At 56.1% G+C, this 17,313-nt stretch overlaps 5 protein-coding genes across 5 annotated transcripts; 2 read left to right on the forward strand and 3 right to left on the reverse strand.

Moving 5' to 3' along the window:
* Nucleotides 1-429: 429 nt before the first annotated feature.
* CDEST_03259 (Putative WW domain-containing protein) lies at nucleotides 430-4,232 on the reverse strand. The gene is made up of 4 exons (XM_062919418.1): nucleotides 3,493-4,232; nucleotides 2,526-3,221; nucleotides 1,016-2,427; nucleotides 430-931 (listed from the first exon to the last, which is right to left on the reverse strand). The coding sequence occupies exons 1-3, from the start codon at nucleotides 3,605-3,607 to the stop codon at nucleotides 2,120-2,122; spliced, it is 1,119 nt and encodes a 372-aa protein (XP_062775469.1). The 5' UTR covers nucleotides 3,608-4,232; the 3' UTR covers nucleotides 430-931; nucleotides 1,016-2,119.
* A 2,201-nt stretch (nucleotides 4,233-6,433) lies between these two features.
* Nucleotides 6,434-7,757, forward strand: CDEST_03260 (Putative cysteine-rich transmembrane CYSTM domain-containing protein). Its single transcript, XM_062919419.1, has 4 exons — nucleotides 6,434-6,722; nucleotides 6,805-6,880; nucleotides 6,960-7,036; nucleotides 7,099-7,757. Exons 1-4 carry the CDS (start codon nucleotides 6,697-6,699, stop codon nucleotides 7,175-7,177), a joined length of 258 nt encoding a protein of 85 aa, XP_062775470.1. The 5' UTR covers nucleotides 6,434-6,696; the 3' UTR covers nucleotides 7,178-7,757.
* A 330-nt stretch (nucleotides 7,758-8,087) lies between these two features.
* CDEST_03261 (Putative EF-hand domain-containing protein) lies at nucleotides 8,088-9,293 on the reverse strand (the record flags this gene model as incomplete). The annotated part of the gene is made up of 6 exons (XM_062919420.1): nucleotides 8,088-8,134; nucleotides 8,369-8,593; nucleotides 8,701-8,826; nucleotides 8,979-8,994; nucleotides 9,122-9,184; nucleotides 9,291-9,293. The coding sequence occupies 6 exons, from the start codon at nucleotides 9,291-9,293 to the stop codon at nucleotides 8,088-8,090; spliced, it is 480 nt and encodes a 159-aa protein (XP_062775471.1).
* A 1,706-nt stretch (nucleotides 9,294-10,999) lies between these two features.
* CDEST_03262 (Putative peptidase C14, caspase domain, Caspase-like domain superfamily) lies at nucleotides 11,000-13,222 on the forward strand. Its single transcript, XM_062919421.1, has 5 exons — nucleotides 11,000-11,310; nucleotides 11,374-11,839; nucleotides 11,903-12,728; nucleotides 12,808-12,977; nucleotides 13,030-13,222. The coding sequence occupies exons 2-5, from the start codon at nucleotides 11,464-11,466 to the stop codon at nucleotides 13,053-13,055; spliced, it is 1,398 nt and encodes a 465-aa protein (XP_062775472.1). The 5' UTR covers nucleotides 11,000-11,310; nucleotides 11,374-11,463; the 3' UTR covers nucleotides 13,056-13,222.
* A 1-nt stretch (nucleotide 13,223) lies between these two features.
* On the reverse strand, nucleotides 13,224-17,313 carry CDEST_03263 (uncharacterized protein). Its single transcript, XM_062919422.1, has 4 exons — nucleotides 16,370-17,313; nucleotides 15,896-16,308; nucleotides 15,631-15,849; nucleotides 13,224-15,581 (listed from the first exon to the last, which is right to left on the reverse strand). The coding sequence occupies exons 1-4, from the start codon at nucleotides 17,219-17,221 to the stop codon at nucleotides 13,394-13,396; spliced, it is 3,672 nt and encodes a 1,223-aa protein (XP_062775473.1). The 5' UTR covers nucleotides 17,222-17,313; the 3' UTR covers nucleotides 13,224-13,393.

Genomic DNA, 17,313 nt, shown 5'->3' on the forward strand with positions numbered 1-17,313 from the left:
CCGACTCTTCTTGCCCCCGGCCAGAAAAACGCCTGAGAGCAACGGAGGGCGGGTTCTCAACACACGATTAACCCCCCCTCCGCCCCCGTTGGCGTTTGCTAGCCAACCACCTACCTACTTGCCGTGTGGCGCCTGCCAAAGAGCCGCAGCCAGAGCCGTTGAGATCCGTGTGATGATCCAGGCCAACGACAACGACAGCCGTTACCACAGACCACGCTGTCCGTCCGTCCATCCCATCGGGCGGTGGCGCGCGACCATTCTGGCTTCCGGCGTGGGCGCCGGCCCGGATCGCCAGTCCTCATCCGTGCCCAGCCTCCTCCCCCCACCCCTTTCTTCACGGTTTAAAAGCCAACGATAACCCACCGGCAGCCCATCGCGATAGTGACCCGGGAACTAAAAGTAGAAACGCAGCCCCAGCCGCCTCTTGCTCAAATGGGGAGGAGAAGAGGAGGCTGGGCATGGTTGGGGAACGCCGCCACGGGTACGATCCCGTCGATTCTGTCTCCATACCATATGCGTTCACATCTAGGCGAAAGGCAGGGCAGAAGATAGGGGAGGGGCTTTCCCCCAAGCCTCCCTCGTCAACTTGACCTCAGGCGCAACCACCAGTCTTTCTCAGCGCTGCTATCCCCCCCTTCTTCGAAACGAACCAACGCGTCTCGTCGTCCTTCCCATCTGTAGCCTTTGACCACGGGGAAAGGGACGGATCCAAGGTGTGAAAAGGCGAGAGACTACGTAGGCAAACCATCATCTCAGTCGAGACTCCCGAAAAGAGCACCGTACAGGATCATCGCGGGACGCAAGGGATGGCTGGGGAGGAGGAGAAGGGGGGGTGGTTGCTTGATGCCGTTAGTCGATGGCTGGGAAAGCGCGCTGAGACAGTGTGGGGAAGATGGGTATGGAATACTTGAGGGGGGTGCGCACTTGGGGGCTGTAGTGTGCGGGAGAGGGTTTCATTATGATTCGCGGTTCCTTTTGGGGGGGAGGGGGAAGCAAAAACATTGCGATAGCGCACCGAAGAGCCAGCCTATCGGCTCGCTGATGTACCTGAATCGGAGGGGTGATCCCTGGGCGTCGGCCCGCGAAACCCTGCCCTTTCGGAGCTGAGGTGGTCTGAGCGTGTGAGTGTGAGTGAGAGATTGCCCAAAAAACAAACAAAAAACGGGCGAGTGTGAAAGACTGAAAGCGGATTGTCTCGCCAACTCAAACAGCCTCAGCACTCTCACCCCAAATGGACGCGTAGGATCTCCATGTCATAACTTCCATCGCCATGATTCCTTATTCCTAACCTCACCCATCCTCCACACACCCCATCCAAAGATGATCGATCACCTTCAATCATCTCACCCCATGTGGACCAGCTTCCCCAGTGAGCTCGTACATACATGACCGCAAATCCCGGGGAGCAGGAAGAGCCTTGTCTCTTGGGAAGAAGAAATACCGTCGGCGAACCCTCCGAGGAGACGGACAGCCAATCGAAGGGATTAAACACCCTTCCCTTATGTAAAGCCCCGGGCACCTCCCGTCAACACCCACCCCCAGTGGCCGATATCGCGTGTCTCGAACGCAGACGACGGTCAACGACCTCAAGAGATGACCGAGACACATTTTGTATTACAGGAAAAAGGGACCCCGGGGGGGGGGGGGGGGGGTTCCAATAACGAATTCTACTATTAGCTTTCTATCCCTACCTTGCAGCGGGCTCCGATCGATTTGTGGGATGTATTAAATAGATGGTATCATCGGGACGATAGGAGAGGGAGGAGGGACATAATCGTAGCTGTAGCGTAAGTGCTTTTCTCCGAATCATGGCTGTCTTTACCATCCATGATCCCAGGTGCCGAAGCATGTTTCACTCGATCAATGTGATGCTGGGTAAAACGAACTAAGCCAAGACCAATAAAGCGTCTTGCGTTCTGAAATTCAGGGGCTCTGGAGAGCCGAAGTAATGAGATAAGGTAACGATTGTCCCTAAACGACCAAGCCGAAGCATCCTTTGATGCCATACCAACTGCCACGCAATGCTGAGCCATCATATCTTCATCATGTAGTCGTCGCTACGAGTTTTGAAGTCTAAGACGTCTTTCTCGCCGCACGCCTACTCGATCTCGAAGCCGGTCTAGTCGTCATCGCCGTAAACTTCCTCGTATGTTTCCTCGTACTCCTCTCTGGCCTCCTCGAGACGCTCGTGGTCGCTGCTGCTGGCATCTGAGTCTGCAGCGTCGGCCAAAGCCTCCTCATACTCGGCGCGGGCGTCCTGGACGTCCTCGCGGTCGCTGGAAGACACAGACTCGCCATCGGCGTCAGTGGGCGGGAGAACAGCGGGAGGAGCGCTAGAGTCCGCGTAGGGGTCCTGGTAGCCTCCGTATTGAGGCTGCGCGGCAGGAGCGGCAGCAGCGGCGGCCTTGCTCTCGTCATCCGAGTCGTCTGTAAAAAGACCGGTTAACGAATACAGTACTCACACAGCAGAAAGCGAAGACGCCAGGTGGCATTATTAATTGTCCTTGAAGGATGGATGTACTTACTAAGAGCGTTCGCGATCAAAGCGCCACCAACAGCACCGACGGCGAGTCCACCGGCGGCGCCGAGAAGCATGCCGCTGCTGTTGCTCTTCTTTTCCTTGTCCTTGTCGCCGTAGGGGTTATTGCCACCCTGCTGGGCGTAAGGGTCCTGGCCGTAAGGAGCCTGGCCGTAAGGAGGCTGACCGTAGGGAGAGGGGGCGCCTCCATAGGGAGCCTGGCCGTAAGGAGCGGGGGAGCCGCCGTAGGACGGGGCGCCGTAGGGGGCAGCACCGCCGTAAGAAGGAGCGGGAGAGCCGTAGCCGTGGCCCTGGTCACCTCCGAACGCTCTAGTGTCGGAGGAAGGGTGGGGAGGGACGGGAGGCGGGGCGTAGGAGGATCCGCCCTGGGGGCCGGTGGGAGGGGACGGGTGCTCCCACTGGGAACGGCCGGTGCTCTGGTCGACGTAGAACCAGCGGTTGTTGGTGGTGTCCCACTGGACGAGCCAGCCGCTTGAGACGGGAGGAGCGGCCATTGGGGGCGCGGCGGACTGGGGAGCCGGAGGCGGAGTCTGGGCGTAGCTGGGCTGGCTGCCGTAACCGTGGTCCGGGCCGGATTGAGGCTGTGCCTGCGAGGGGTAGGGGTAGTTGGAGGGGGGAGCGCCGCTGCCGTATCCTCCGTACTGTTGCTGCTGCTGCGAGTGATCACCGAAGTTGCGTTCGCCTAGGTGGGAAGAATGCGAGTCAGTAACCTTATCATAACGACAATGGTAAATGGGTAGGCTCTGGATGGTATCTAGGTAAAGAAAGGCTAGGCAGAAAGTGTCTGGTTTGGGTGGATGATAAACGAGGCAGGGTTCTCAGAACCAGAATGACCATAGGGACGTATATGAGTCCTGATGGCCCGACAAACAATGAGTGGCAAGTTTCTACCTGCCTCTCATCTGTTTCTGTGTGGGTTGGGAGTGAGCTGATGATGCATGGGAGTCGCCTACCGGTGTGCTGCTGCTGGTCGTCCTTCTTCTCTTCCTTCTTCTCGGCAGGCTTGTCGTCGGAGAAGGAGGTTTTGAGTTCCTCGAACTCCTTGGTGAGCTTCTTGAAGAAAGACATGGTGACCCTTTCTTGTTGATGGGGCTACAATCGAGCAAGGTTGATGACTTGGTAGGGCGGACGGGGATGTGTGAGTTGAGTGGTGTAGAGACGGGGAGGACGGATGAGACGGCAGAGGCCGAGAAAGATCGAGGGGCAACCTGAGAAAGCGCGGCGCTGCGTAAGCCCTTTTCTTTATTTCGAAGGGCGGTCAGGAAGTCGCGGCAGGAAAAGGAAAAACAACGAACCAAGTGCGTAGACCCTCTCAGGGAAGACTAAGAGAAAGGAGATCGGGCGGCAAACGGGAGGGTTTCCAAGCCAAGCGAGGAAGCGGGAAGGGGAAGGTCTGGTGAGACGGGCAAGCTCGTTGGTCCGCTGCGAGAAGCTTCGACAAGACTTCTGGGCCGCCGGGCTCTTGAATTGCGGAGGGCGACAGGCTCCGCGAGTGGATCACTGGATGCTTCGCAGTTAAATTCTGGGTTGCGAAGTTAAGCCTGCAGGCCGAGTGTAGTGCATGTTCGCGTGCGTGCGTGCGCGTATGTGTGTGTCTCGTGTGTACTTCAGAGGTTCAAGGTCGTGTGTGAGGGCGCCGATGGGTTCCCTCCCGGCGCAGATTGACTATGGACCCGAGACCAGTCAGGGAAGGTACGGGGCGAGTGAGGTTGGATGAAAGCTGCCGCCGCACTCGCGAGACGAGCCGGGGTACCTGCCTCAGGAGGGAGGGTCCCCTCCCCTTCTCAAGAGCCTAGACGTTGCTATTGTAGGTAAGGCAATTTCAAAGGTGTCCCCTCACCGGATGACGGTGGATGCTAGAGGCTCTCAATCACTTATTTCCCTAGGTATGGAGGTAGGTCACAAGCACACGTTGATGGATGAGTGCCCCTCACCCTCCACTGAGTCAGCAGGCACTGTCACTTTTAGGTAGGTATTTAGTAGGTAGGGCGGCTGCCAGCCAGCGAACCGCTCCTGTATCACTTCCGGGGTAAATAGTAGTTTAGGACCGTGGATGAGTAGGCGCCCGCGGGCGGGGAGGCCAACTACGGAGAAAGTATGTGCGACAGATGAGGCCAATCAATTTACCTGGTTGATGGCGACTAAATGGTTTACTGGGGCCTTCTGACAAGTCGCTAAACTACAGACAACTGGTAGGGCAGCCGTAGGCAGGGGTCCAACGGATTACATAGGAAATAGGAGTTCAAACATGGGGCTCAGGCGATCCCTACGATCCTAACTTATCCTGAAGTCCCTAGATGTGTGCTAGTGTAGGGTATGCGCATGCGCTTGTGTGTGTGTGTGTGTGTGTGTGTGTCAAGAGAGAGAGACGGACGAGTGGCACGAGGGGCATGGCATGTTCGAGACGTGCTTCACGTTTCGTTAGATAGTGACATTTTTGACTGAGGTGAGGTGGGTGGCAGCAGTGCTTGGCCGCACCCGCGCTCCGCCCTGTCCGCTGCCGTCCACCCGACCGATTTAAACAGGGTCAAAGGGGTCGAATCCGGATTAGCCCTGACCGGAAGCTTCCCTGGCAGGTCCTGGTCCCCTGAGAGCTTCGAAAAACCACCCCTGTTTATTGAGTTTCTGCCTTATTACCGGTGGATGCTAACGATTTCGCGGCAAGGTTGGGCCTAACCGCCTCTGGAAAAAAATATCACGACCAGGAACAGTGTCACTTTGTCATGCCTCCATACCTTAATGCCACGTCCATGCATACGAGAAGCATTCGCTCGCGAAGATGCAGCCATACCCAGATGGGTCGGCCGGATGACTGGTGACGGAAGCGAAAAAGAGTCATATGTCTCGCGTTCAGAGACCGCATCGCCCTGCTATCCTTCACGTCGGGTGCTGTTGCTGCGCTATGTGTTGTCCCAATGACTGGACGTCGGGCAAGGGTGGTCCGAGAAAGAATGGGGGGAGAACAGCCTCCAAACCGTTCAACCGGGCTCGGCAACGGGTCTCAAGACCGCCCCAAACGACCTGCCGAGCTGAGGAGCTTGCAGACAACCTAACGCTTTTCGACGTGGACGCGTACGCCTGCCAAGAGGGATCATGGGGCTTGGCTACGGTCGTCGATGCCGACATATCCACCACCACTGGCCCCCCAAGAACAGACTTCAGTCCGTGGATGATCGGTAATACCGTTTGATATGGGGGTGAGGCATGCATGCCTGAGTAACGTAACTGCTCAACGGCGTAGCTTCTATGTATGGATACAGAAATAATACAGAGTTACATGAACAAATCAAGCCCCTGCTCTGCCCTACAGTGTACGTCGAACTTTGTGCAGGTCTCTTGCCCAATGCATGCGATGCCTAGAAAAACTTACACCACAGACCACTGCCGAGGGCCCGGCATCCCGGCCGGAACCCCCGTGCCTCACTCCTGCATCGCCCTTCGTCTTTCTGCCATTGATCCTGCGCCCTCGCGTCTTCCGGACTGACATTGAGGGAGTGAGTAAGTGAGGGTTGGATTGGAGATGTGCTGAGATGCCCCCTTTTCGCCAACAGGCGAACCGTGGACCCGCGATAGAGAGAAAGACGGAGAGATGGAGTGGGCCCTGATTTTTTGGGGAGGGTTTATTTTTTGAGATACGGATAGGCCGAATGGGAGCGATTCAATGCAAGACCCTTGACCACCCAAGACGGATTTGTCGATTTTTGTGAGGCGTAGCCTCTTGGATCAAAAGTGGCTTACACGTAACGCGCGTGTATGTCCGATCCAATGTGGACTGTGACTCGCCGACGGTCGACTCTTGAGGTGTGATCCCAGCAAACCGGCGACCAAGCACCTAGCTAATAAACATGACCTTTCTTCTCCTTTGACCGAGGATCATCCTCACTCATATCCACCCCTCCGTCGTCCCATTCCATATTTCCTCGCCTTCCATCCCATCCTTTTCATCCTCGACCTCCCCACCCCCCTGCTCGGAACTTGGAACTTGCACCTTCCACCTCTTTCACTCTTTCCCGTCCCTTTCGCCGTCTTCTCTTCTCCCCGCGCAACCTTCGATACCTCTCGATACCAACTTTCGCTGTTTTTCACACCACGCGAGCCTCACCCACGACAACTTTGCCTAGTTACACCAAGTCCTTCACACACGAACCTTAGTCAACATGTCTGGATACCCTCCTCAGCAGCAGTAAGTCCCCATCGCGCGCACGCTCATGCTTTCATCCTCTTTTTCGCGAGATTACGGAAACTGACATTCGCCATCTTCTCAGGCCCTACTACGGCGCCCCCCCTCCTCCTCAGGGCGGCTACCCTCCCCAAGGTTACCCCCCTCCCGGCCAGCAGCCCGTAAGTTCGCCCTTCCCATCCGTTGCAAGTCAGATTTCCCATGTGTAGAATTCGGCTGACACGATATGTCTGGGTTCAGATGTACTACCCTCCCCAGGGCCAGGCCCCCCCTCCCCAGGAGGAGAAGAAGGATGACAAGGGCTGCCTCTACGGCTGGTAAGCATACCCAGCTCTGCCCCCTCCACTCCGCGACACGACGGACTGACTCGGTTCTCTAGCATCGCCACTCTCTGCTGCTGTTGGCTCTGCGGAGAGACCTGCGAGTGCTGCCTTGAGTGCCTGACCTGCTGCTTCTAATCGCCAAGAAAAGCAATAACAAACACGAAGTTTCTGAGTGCGACAACACACCAAAGAGATACCATCACCGTCACCTTCATCACCTCACCACCTCAAGAACGCGACCACGGCCTCGAGTTTCTTTCTTTTTTCTGGCTTGGAAAGCCGGTGCGGATGGGCCAGGCAGTTGGGAAGGAAGGATGGCTTGCGACTTGGCAGGACGGCAAACGCGAACCTGGTTGAGGCACACGACTACTCGTTTCCGTTTACGAACCAGCCTTCTCATTCTTAATCTGTGGGGATGAAGCGGAAAACGAACACCCACCCCTCGCCCTGCGCTCTTTCTTTGTGTATAATAGGGGGTTGGACGGGCTACACGACATCGTAGCCCCTACGGAACTTTTTGTCCCCCTTTCATCGATTACTACCCTCTCCTTACGATTACCCCCATGGCGATTACGTCTCGCTCACATTTTCTTATCGTTATTTGGGGTGGGATATTTCAGCCCTTTTCTTGATTGGAGGAGGAACACACACGTCTAGCAGTGAGTGTGGTCTTGGACTACATGAGATAGGTATAGACCAACGAAGAAACCGATCCCGATCCAAAGATATTGTTTCATCATCGACTGAAAGTGAGAATTCATTGTGTTTTGAAACAACTTGAACCTGTCCGCATGTGCGTAGGTGTATGTTGCAGGTGTGATTTTCCGTAATTGATTTGTATTGTCAAGTTTGTTTTCGCCTATCAAATCACACCCGAAGCTTTGTCCATCTCACTGTACCTTCGTCGGGGGGGAAGGGTATCAAAGGCAGCCAAGTGTCGTGCTTTTCCCCCCATCCCACCAAGATTTGTCCCAGACCCAATAAATAAGAAATTACCCAAACGTATGCTTATACTTCCACTCCTCCCACCAGTGTTTTCAAGTGCTTATTTCTTGCCGTCTTTCGGGGCCATGAGGTGGACGAATTCTTGGTCTGTAAGTTTTTTTTTGGTGCGTTGTCAGCCGCAAATCCTCCGAAAGTAATTGTTGCTATATAAAGAACATTGGGTGGGGGCGGGGCTGGGAAGCGAAATGTAGATGGGGGCGGGCGGCGATGCAGGACAGCTCCGGCGAGTGTACGTGAGCCGCGCCTTGAATCTGCAGGGCACGTCTGCGAATCGCATAGGATGGGGCATTGTGGGAGAAGAGGGGAGGGAGGTTTTCTCACAGTCGATGGAACCATTGCCGTCCAGATCGGCGTGTCTGATCATCTCCTCAATCTCCTCATCGGTGGCGCGCTGGCCGAGAGACAGCAGCACCTGACGCAGCTCCGAGGGCGAGACGGAGCCGCTGTTGTCCTTGTCAAAGACCTTGAAGGCGGCAACGAGCTCTTTGTTGGTGTCCGAGTCCTTGCTCGACGGCGCGGGGGCCTCGCTCATGAGCTGGAGGAATTCTGTGACAACCTGTCAGTCGCGGGGTGTTCGAGTTCGCAAAGGCACTCGAGGTATGCGATCATGGGGTGAGACGGCGCTGTGCCGCGCATGGCTGTCGGGGGCTCACCGTTGAAATCGATGCCGCCGTCGTTGTTGGGATCGACCTCGGCGATAAGCTCGTTGACCTCCTTGATGCTGGGGTTCAGGCCAAGCGACTTCATGGCGATCTGGAACTCCTCGGCGTTGATGGCACCTGGTGCCAAAAGTCAGTCATTTGAACGGGGTTATGAGCTGTGTCGGAGCTGTCGCGTGAGGACAAATGCGCGCGAATGCGATCGGGAAGAGAAGGGGTGTAGGTGACGGTATTGAAGAGAGAGCCGAGCCGAGCCGAGTTGGGCTACTAACCAGTGCCATCGCGGTCCTGTTTCATGGGCAAAACACCATTGTCAGTGAGAGGTTCATCCCAAGAAGCGACGATGGCGCAACGATAATGCGATCCCCGGGGCGGGGAAGCCCGGTACTGGCAGGGCAAGGTTGTCGCAACTTACGAAGACGGAGAAGACGGCCTTGTAGTCTCTAAACTGCTCTTCAGTGAGACCGTAGGGAGGAGCCTTGCATGAACTGGTCAGCCTTGGATGTCGAGGGCAGAGCTGTCTGCATCTGAGCTGCCAAGAGGGAGGAGGGGTGGCCTCATCCGAGTCGCAAGCGAAAACGAACCATTTTTTGGAGTTTTGCGGGGTTGGAAAGCGAGTGAATGTTTCGTGAACGGGATCAAGAAGCGTGGGCGAATAAAATTTTAGTGAGCTGCTGTTGCTTCGATCGGTCGGTCGTGTTCGTTCGCTTGTTCGTTCGGTGTTATCGCGCGCGAGGGGTAAAAAGAACTGATCGCTGGTTGTTGAGGGGTGAGGGTTTGGAGGGGAAGGGGAGAAGAGGAGAAAAAAAACAGGCGAGGTGAGGAATGGCAGCCCCCTCGCCGCTGTTTCTCTTGCCTCAGCCTGATTGAATGAACTGTTGTTTCCTACACATGTACTACCTAGAGTCCTAGTGCCACCCTGTTACTACCTCCCGGGTTGTTTGCCATGTTCAAGACTCAGAGGTACACATGGATGCCGATACCGAAGAAGGCCGGCCCTTGCTTTTCGAAACCGAGCTGATGCTTGCCGCTCCGTTCCTAGCTTCGTATTACTTTATTTTAGTCATTGGCAGCAGTATCGTGCTCGGGAACTGGCCAGGACACGCACACAGAGCAACGGATACCTCAGAGAAGCATCTCATGCATGCATCGACTGTGCTTTAACGACTGCTCTTCCGTCAACCATTGGCGTCTTTGTCTTCCTTGTAGGGCTCAGGGTGCCGTTACCCTGTCCCGACTAGGTACTTAGGTCGGTAGGTAGGTACCTACGGCAACTCACCTCACCTCACATCAACCCCCGATCACAGTGATCACCGCCGGCATGTGAGGAATGACGCCAGGCTGCCCTACGGCGCCATCTAGCGCCTGGGTCGCCTGGAAAGGGCTTGGCGTCCGACCCTATTTCCGCCCGCGGGCCTGCAAGGCGTACGCGGCCACATCCACAAACATCAAGTCGTTACTTGAAACGGTTTAGGCCCGCGCCTGTCCGGTCTTCTGAATTAGAACCCGGGCTGCGGGCGGGGAGACGCAGGCTGGCAGATAGTCATGGCAGACACCACCGATGGGAACCCTCCGCTCTCCGCCCCTTTCTTCCCGTCTGCACGTCCAGGCACTTCGTCCCTTCTCTCCTGCTGCTGTCTGCGGGAGGGGGAGGAAATGACAGCCGAATTGTTCTTGGCAACAGGTGATCCTTCAGGCAATATGGCCCCTACGCTTTGCGTCTGATTGGTTGTGGAAGCAGAAACACGTTTCCTGTTGTCGGTATCATTGTTCAAGCTCACATCGCCTTCATCGTCACCTGGACTCAGTTTGTCCTAGGTGCTAATGAGTCCTGCAGTTCAGCGTGGCTTGCTTGGCTTTTCCGCGTATTTCAGGTGCCAGGCCTCGTGCACAAATCTCAGGAGCCGCTGGTTGTTGGCGGTGAGACTTTTCAGTTCTGCGGTGCAAAACCTAGGTACCTAGGTAAGGTATCATTGTGAGAAAAAAGGCTATCAGCTAGCTACCTACCTGAGGTTACCGGTTTCTGAAACACAAGATTCGCGTTGTCTCGTGGCAGGAATAAGAGACGAAGAATAAAACCATATAGATACTTCAACCAAACGAGTAAGCCTTCTTGGGAGAATCGATCTCAGGCTGAACAGCTCAAACACTTCACAAACTGCAACTGAGAGCAGCTGCCCCTCCTCTAACCCCACCCACTCCGACCCCAAGGCGTCTCATCCTGGGCTGCCTCTTTCTGGGCTGCCCCTCCATCCCATTCCAACCCGAGAACCACAAGACCCTTTCCCAGCCCCAAAGACGGGAAGCTACCTAATATTAGGTACCTCGCCTTACCGTACCGTACCGTACCGCCTTATCATTCAGTAGTACATTCATTCCGTCCGTCCGCCCGCTTCGCTGATCGGGACGACGCGTCTCACTCAACCCCACAACACCTCTCTCAAGCCCCTTTGCCTTCCATCCTCAACGACACTTCGATCTTCCGAGCGCCGAAAACACTGCGGTTTATCAGATCGCCCTCTCTACGAAATCCGCTTTCCAATTCCTGCCTTTCCGGAAAGCCGCGAGCAAGCCCGGCTTCAACCACCTCTATTCACTCAAAGTGTGGGTTTTGCCTCTCACCCCGCCTTTTCCGGTAATTCACAAACTCACTCACATCCGTTACAGGAAGCGGTTGTAAACCAACAGAAACAACACGCTGTGCACAACAAGACACCAAGTGTAACCACCTACACAGCGTCAATTGACTCCGGCGACATGTCAGGTTACCCCGGACAGTACGGTTACGGCTCCGGTGGCCACGACGGAGGCTACGGAGGCGGCGGTCACCACCAGGGAGGCGGTGGCTACGGCTCACACCACCAGGGAGGCGGAGGAGGCTACGGCGGATACCAGCCGCCCCCCGGCCCGCCGCCCTCGCAACACCACGGAGGCTATGGCGGCGGCGGTGGCTACGACCGCCCGCCTCCCGGCCCCCCTCCGGGTCAGGGTAGCTACGGCTACAATCAACCGCCGCCCAACCCGAACCCGGACCAGAGCTACATCGGCAGGTATGCTCCCCCTCCGCACCCGCCACCACCCGGCCTTGACGTCTATGGCTACCCTGTCAGTTCCGGACACCAGGGAAGACCCCGTAAGTGCCACCCTCTCTCTTACACCACCTAGTCCTGTCATCCGATACTGACTCGGCCCCGAGACATGCCTACGGTGAACTCCAACGACTGGGCCCACGGCAACCGCCACGCGCCACCCCCACCGCCCTCGGGCGCCCAGCAGTTCGGTCACGGTGCCCCCGAGGGCTACAGCTTCCAGTACTCCACCTGTCAGGGCAAGCGTAAGGCCCTGCTCATCGGCATCAACTACTTCGGCCAGGACGGCGAGCTCCGCGGCTGCATCAACGACGTCAAGAACCTCTCGGCCTTCCTCGTCGAGAAGTACGGCTACCGGCGCGAGGACATGGTCATCCTCACCGACGACCAGCAGCAGCCCATGGGCCAGCCGACCAAGAACAACATCCTCCGCGCCATGCACTGGCTCGTCCAGGGCGCCCAGCCCAACGACTCGCTCTTCTTCCACTACTCGGGCCACGGCGGCCAGACCGAGGACATTGACGGCGACGAGGACGACGGCTACGATGAGGTCATTTACCCTGTTGACTATAAAGAGGCCGGCCACATCGTCGACGACGAGATGCACCACATCATGGTCAAGCCCCTGCAGCCCGGCGTGCGCCTGACAGCCATCTTCGACTCGTGCCACTCAGGCTCCGCTCTCGACCTGCCCTACATCTACTCCACAAAGGGTGTTCTCAAGGAGCCCAACCTGGCCAAGGAAGCCGGCCAGGGCCTGTTCAAGGCTTTCACGGCCTACGCCTCGGGCGACCTCGGCGGCGTCGCCAACTCCATCTTCAGCTTCGGCAAACGCGCCATCGCCGGCGACGACGCCTACGAGAAGACCAAAGAAACCCGCACCTCGCCCGCCGACGTCATTATGTGGTCTGGCAGCAAGGACAGCCAGACATCGTAAGCAACCCCCCTTCTCACTCCCCTTTTCCCCTCTCCTCTGGCACCTGGCGTGAGACATCTGACCGAGTGACCGTAGGGCCGACGCCACCATTGCCAATCAGGCCACGGGCGCCATGTCCTACGCCTTCATCACCGCCCTCAAGAACAACCCTCAGCAGAGCTACGTCGAGCTACTCAACAGCATCCGCGACGTGCTGGAGGAGAAGTACACTCAGCTGCCCCAGCTTTCGAGCAGTCACCCGATCGGTAAGTTGTCGCTTGTCCACCGAGCTCACGCGGCATTGCTAACGCCATGCAGACACGGATCTTCTTTACGTGATGTAAGCTTGCGTGGTTGACACGCGAGACTTGGCTCGTAAGCCAGCTTGGCATACGCAACGGGAACGGGAGCTTTTGCCATATTTCAAAGCGTAGCAGAGAGAAAAAATGGTTGGGGAAAAAATTGAATTTCGTTTAGCTAAAATCATAACCAACTGTGATCCGGTTTCGCCTCAAGCTGCCCGGGGGTATCTACCTGTGTGAGTCTCTGCTCGTAAAAGGGCCACCTCAAAACGCCTTGGCCTAATGGCCAGGCAAGAAAATGCAAAACCGCAAAATACTCCTGAAATGCGGCAAGCCCGTTATCCAGATGACGGGCGCTGAGCCCTCCCCAAAACCCGTCTTCAATCCTCGCCAAAGGGGTCGTCGTCGAGGAGGTTAAAAACGGGGATGCTCTTCTTCTTGTTTGCGCCGCCAAACGGAGGGCTGTCGCCGCCAAGATCGATGATGGCGTCGTCGTCGCTGTCCACCTTTCTCTTGCTCCCGGCCGAGGCGGGAATGCGGGTGGTGCCCGGCCTCGCGTTCGGTGACCTCGCCACCAAAGCTCCGGCAGTCGATCTCGCTCGACCAGCTGAACCGGTCCCAAGACGAGGCGCCCCAGTCAAGGTCGGTAACCGAGGATTCTCCTTGTCCTGTTGGGAGCTCTCGAATCTCGACTTCTTGGAAGATGTCCCCGAGCCCACAACGTTGCCGGAGGCTGCCCGCACTTCCCAGGTGGAACCGGCACGCCTTTTTCTTGCACGCTCCGCATCCAAAATAGCCGTCATGAAGTCCGGTTCGTTGCTACCCGTGGCCCGTGAAGGACTGCTTGAAGGACTTCTATCTCTGACCCCGACGCCTAGGCTTCTGCGCGAGGTACCTGCCAGAGAGCCTAGGAGCGGGGTAGAGCCAGCCAAAGGACCGACAAGAACTGAAGGCCGCGACCTAGCAGATCCAGCAGTCGCACTCTGAACAAGTGGCAACAGTGGTGTCCCATCTGTTAAGCCGACTGTCTTTCTGAGGCTAGGATACCCATTCCTGCTGTGTGTGGGTGCGGCAGATGATCCCAGAGATTCAGTCCTCTTTAAAGGGGTCGCTGTCTTTGACAAAGAGCTTGGGGGTATGCTGCCACTGCTCCCAGGCGCCTGTCTCTGTGCCGGACTCTTAGCCAAAACCGCACGAAGTCGGTCTGTTGATCCGTCGTCGTACTTGGGGGTAGACTCCCGCTTGATGTTGCCCAACTCCCTGAGGCGATCTCTTGTCGAACTACCGTTAGCCTTCGGCAGGGTTTGACTACTAAACGATATGGTTTCCTGCTTTTTGCCGGCGGCGCCAAACAACGCTCGAATATCTCCACGGACCGAGCGTCTTGCTGAGCCAGCAGCCGAGGAAGGCTCTGCTTTGACGGCATCGAAATTACTAGGGCTTTCGGCCCTTGGCGTGGATTCGTCGAGCCTCGTCTCGATGCTTGATGGAGTTTCGCTCTTGATCCCAAGTTGTTGGACATTTTCCCGAGGCGACTTTGAGGGGCTCGGAGAAATATCTGGAGTGAAAGACGAGCTTGATCTTGACAGCTTCGCAGTGCTGGTGGCCTGCGAATCTGAGCGTCTAGCAGATATCTCCTTGGGCACCTCGGCAGACTCTGCGTTCCCGAGTCTCCACATGATTTCTCCCTTGTCTTCGAGGAAAGGCAACAGTTTGGCCGGGTCAAATTGTCGTACAGTTGCTGTCGCCTCTTGCCGCCGCAATTCCACAACCTGGCGCAGTTTCTCGTTGACTAGGGAGGTCTTGGTCAACTGCATCGTCAAGCTCGCTTCGTTCTTGCCGTAAACGACTATCTTAACGGGCTTTCCTTGTCCGCAAAGCTTTGTTTCAATGTGGTTGACCGTAGCCCTCGGGTGCACCAAATGGATTGTCTTCCAGAGGGGCTGCTCGAGATAGGAGTTCAGACTTTGGCAGTACTTGCAGCATGCAGCCATATGTGGTATGGAATCTGGATCGTGTTCCAGTCGGTCAGAGATGTCTTCAAAGACAGCCTTGTCGTAATGCTCGAAGAAGGCCTGAAACAAGCGCCGGAACGCCCGGTTTTCAGGATCGGCCAGGTCTTGTAGAGCCATCAATAGTGGCATCCAGAGCGGTGAAATATGTATAGGCTCGACCTCGGCGATGTTCTCGACCATATAGTCGGCCAGGTCTGTCACTTGATCGTGCATGCCGAGCCGGTCAAGGCTCCTGAAGACGCCGGCAATCACTGCGTGGTGTATTGGAAGCGGTTTTGACCTTTCATCAACACACTCTTCCTTTGGCTCAGCAACAAACCAGGTCTGCCGAGCGGTCTTGGCTTCGGCGGTCTGATCTTTCGCGGCGTTGCTGACCAAACGACCAACCTGCCACAATGTGTGAGACGGTTTCTTCGGGTCGGCGTACTGCTGATAAAATGCCGTCACTTGGTCAATAGGAAGATTGTCTTTCCTCGTCACCTCAAGGAGTCTGTTGAGCAACCCGAGCATGAATTGACTGTGCCGGTGAAGGCTGACAATAGCCGGTTGCACACTGCAATCGGTCAGCACATTTGCATGATTGGGACTGTCGGAACACCTACACATCGCTCCACGTCTTGAAATCCTTGAAAAGTCTTACGAAGTTGACCACCATTCGGCCATGACTTGCCGATAAGGGTGATTCGAGTGTTGACAGGGTAGCTTTCACGAGCTCCGAGACGGTTTCGGCCGTGTTACTAGCTTCGCAATACGCAGGCAGTTTGTCAATAATACCTGCGATTTGCAAGAAGTTGCTACGCTTGAAGAGGAAGCGGCGAAGTCTGGTGGGCGTCAGTCACGTCTGTTGAATAGGGGTTCGGACCTTACCCATAAAGCACGTCTGCTGCGAAATAGCCATGAACGCTGGCCTTCTCACACACCCAAGTGTAATTTACTTCGGGCTCAACTTGTGTTCGAGCAATGAGTCTGGTGCAAAGATGGCTGTCCTTGGTAACTAATGAAGCCACAATCAAGTCGCCCATTATGTCTGAATCAACAGCATCGATCCACTCCTGACGGTCTCGAATTCGAATGCCGAGGATTTGAGTCTCTGTGGGCGTGTCATCATTTTCAGGCCACAAAAAGTTGCACAGAGTTTGCACGGCAGCGAAGTAGGCTGCCGACTCGACGGATTCATTGCACTGTGCCAGCAGGTATCGCCAAATCCGAGCAACGGGCTGTGGGTTTTCAGCCCTGTTGACGAAGTCCATCTGCGTGCTGAAAGGTACGATGATTACGGCCTGGAAGACGGTCAGAGACGACGTAAAACGATGGGGGAAGCAAGTGCCAGGTGAGATTAACCGGTGCGTAGTAATACCCAAGATCACTACTAGTACCCGGGATGATGTTATGATACCACTGAGGGTTCGCCTCGCGAAGCTTGCGCTCTTCTTCATATAGCCGCTGTTCGTCCGGGGATTGCCAGCCGAATATACCGCGGCGAGATCTTTCCCAGAAAACGTTCCTTTCGTTGAGAAGGTTGCGTTCATGACAAGCCGCACTTTCTGCAAGTGTGGAACCAGAGAAGGTATTGAATTGGAAGATACTTGGAGTGTGCTTGACATGTTGGTATGGTTTCCAGCAGCCGTTGTGTCCAGAAGAAGCACGCACCGCGTGGCCGTTTGCTTGCTCGAGAGGAACCCAAGCATTGTATTGACAAGTACTTCCGCTGTATTTCAGAACGACAGGAAACACTTCGAATCTCAATTTGGGGCATATCCAGCGAAGGCGGGCTACCAAAGTAGAGTCGGCATCAGACATGTTCTGACCCATGACCCGGCTTTCATAATCTGCAAAGCTCCATGGAGGGTGGAAGTGATAGACGGCGGTTTGACAACGTAATGAGCGATCCTCAATCCTCGATTCCCAACGCTTCAAGCACTCTATCAGCCGCGCAAAGGCAGCGTCCAGCGGCGGATTAGGGGCTGAAAAAGACGCCGTGAGGGCAGCATCGGGGCTCGTCGTACTAGCATGACGTCCCATATCTGAGTTGGGCGCGTTGCAGTGAAGGGACGTGTCTGGCCCACCGGTCGCGTAAATGGTCTCGATAGCGGCGTTAAGTGCTCCTCGCAACGCGTCGCTCAACGGCGCGGCGGTTCCGTGCAAGACGCCGGGCCGCTTGGTGCGACCAGGCTCCAGCTCCGGCTCCGACATTCTTATCTCATCTAACACCCGGGTCAGTTAAGGGTTGATAACCGCCCAAGAACGGTGGAAGGAAGAAAAAAGACCGTGGCGTCAAAGTAAAC

The sequence above is a fragment of the Colletotrichum destructivum genome, chromosome 2 (genome assembly GCF_034447905.1).
Source record: "Colletotrichum destructivum chromosome 2, complete sequence".
NCBI classification, from domain to species: Eukaryota; Fungi; Ascomycota; class Sordariomycetes; order Glomerellales; family Glomerellaceae; genus Colletotrichum; species Colletotrichum destructivum.

Coding starts and splice junctions, on each gene's coding strand:
- CDEST_03263 (XM_062919422.1), bottom strand. CDS start 17,221: ATGTCGGAGCCGGAGCTGGAGCCTGGTCGCACCAAGCGGCCCGGCGTC. Junction 16,309..16,369: donor TTGGGTATTACTACGCACCG/GTTAATCTCACC, acceptor ACCGTCTTCCAG/GCCGTAATCATCGTACCTTT. Junction 15,850..15,895: donor GCAGCAGACGTGCTTTATGG/GTAAGGTCCGAA, acceptor GACGCCCACCAG/ACTTCGCCGCTTCCTCTTCA.
- CDEST_03260 (XM_062919419.1), top strand. CDS start 6,697: ATGTCTGGATACCCTCCTCAGCAGCA. Junction 6,723..6,804: donor GGATACCCTCCTCAGCAGCA/GTAAGTCCCCAT, acceptor CCATCTTCTCAG/GCCCTACTACGGCGCCCCCC. Junction 7,037..7,098: donor AAGGGCTGCCTCTACGGCTG/GTAAGCATACCC, acceptor TCGGTTCTCTAG/CATCGCCACTCTCTGCTGCT.
- CDEST_03262 (XM_062919421.1), top strand. CDS start 11,464: ATGTCAGGTTACCCCGGACAGTACGGTTACGGCTCCGGTGGCCACGAC. Junction 12,729..12,807: donor AGCAAGGACAGCCAGACATC/GTAAGCAACCCC, acceptor GAGTGACCGTAG/GGCCGACGCCACCATTGCCA. Junction 12,978..13,029: donor TTCGAGCAGTCACCCGATCG/GTAAGTTGTCGC, acceptor AACGCCATGCAG/ACACGGATCTTCTTTACGTG.
- CDEST_03259 (XM_062919418.1), bottom strand. CDS start 3,607: ATGTCTTTCTTCAAGAAGCTCACCAAGGAGTTCGAGGAACTCAAAACC. Junction 3,222..3,492: donor CGACCAGCAGCAGCACACCG/GTAGGCGACTCC, acceptor CTTCCCACCTAG/GCGAACGCAACTTCGGTGAT. Junction 2,428..2,525: donor TTTGATCGCGAACGCTCTTA/GTAAGTACATCC, acceptor GTCTTTTTACAG/ACGACTCGGATGACGAGAGC.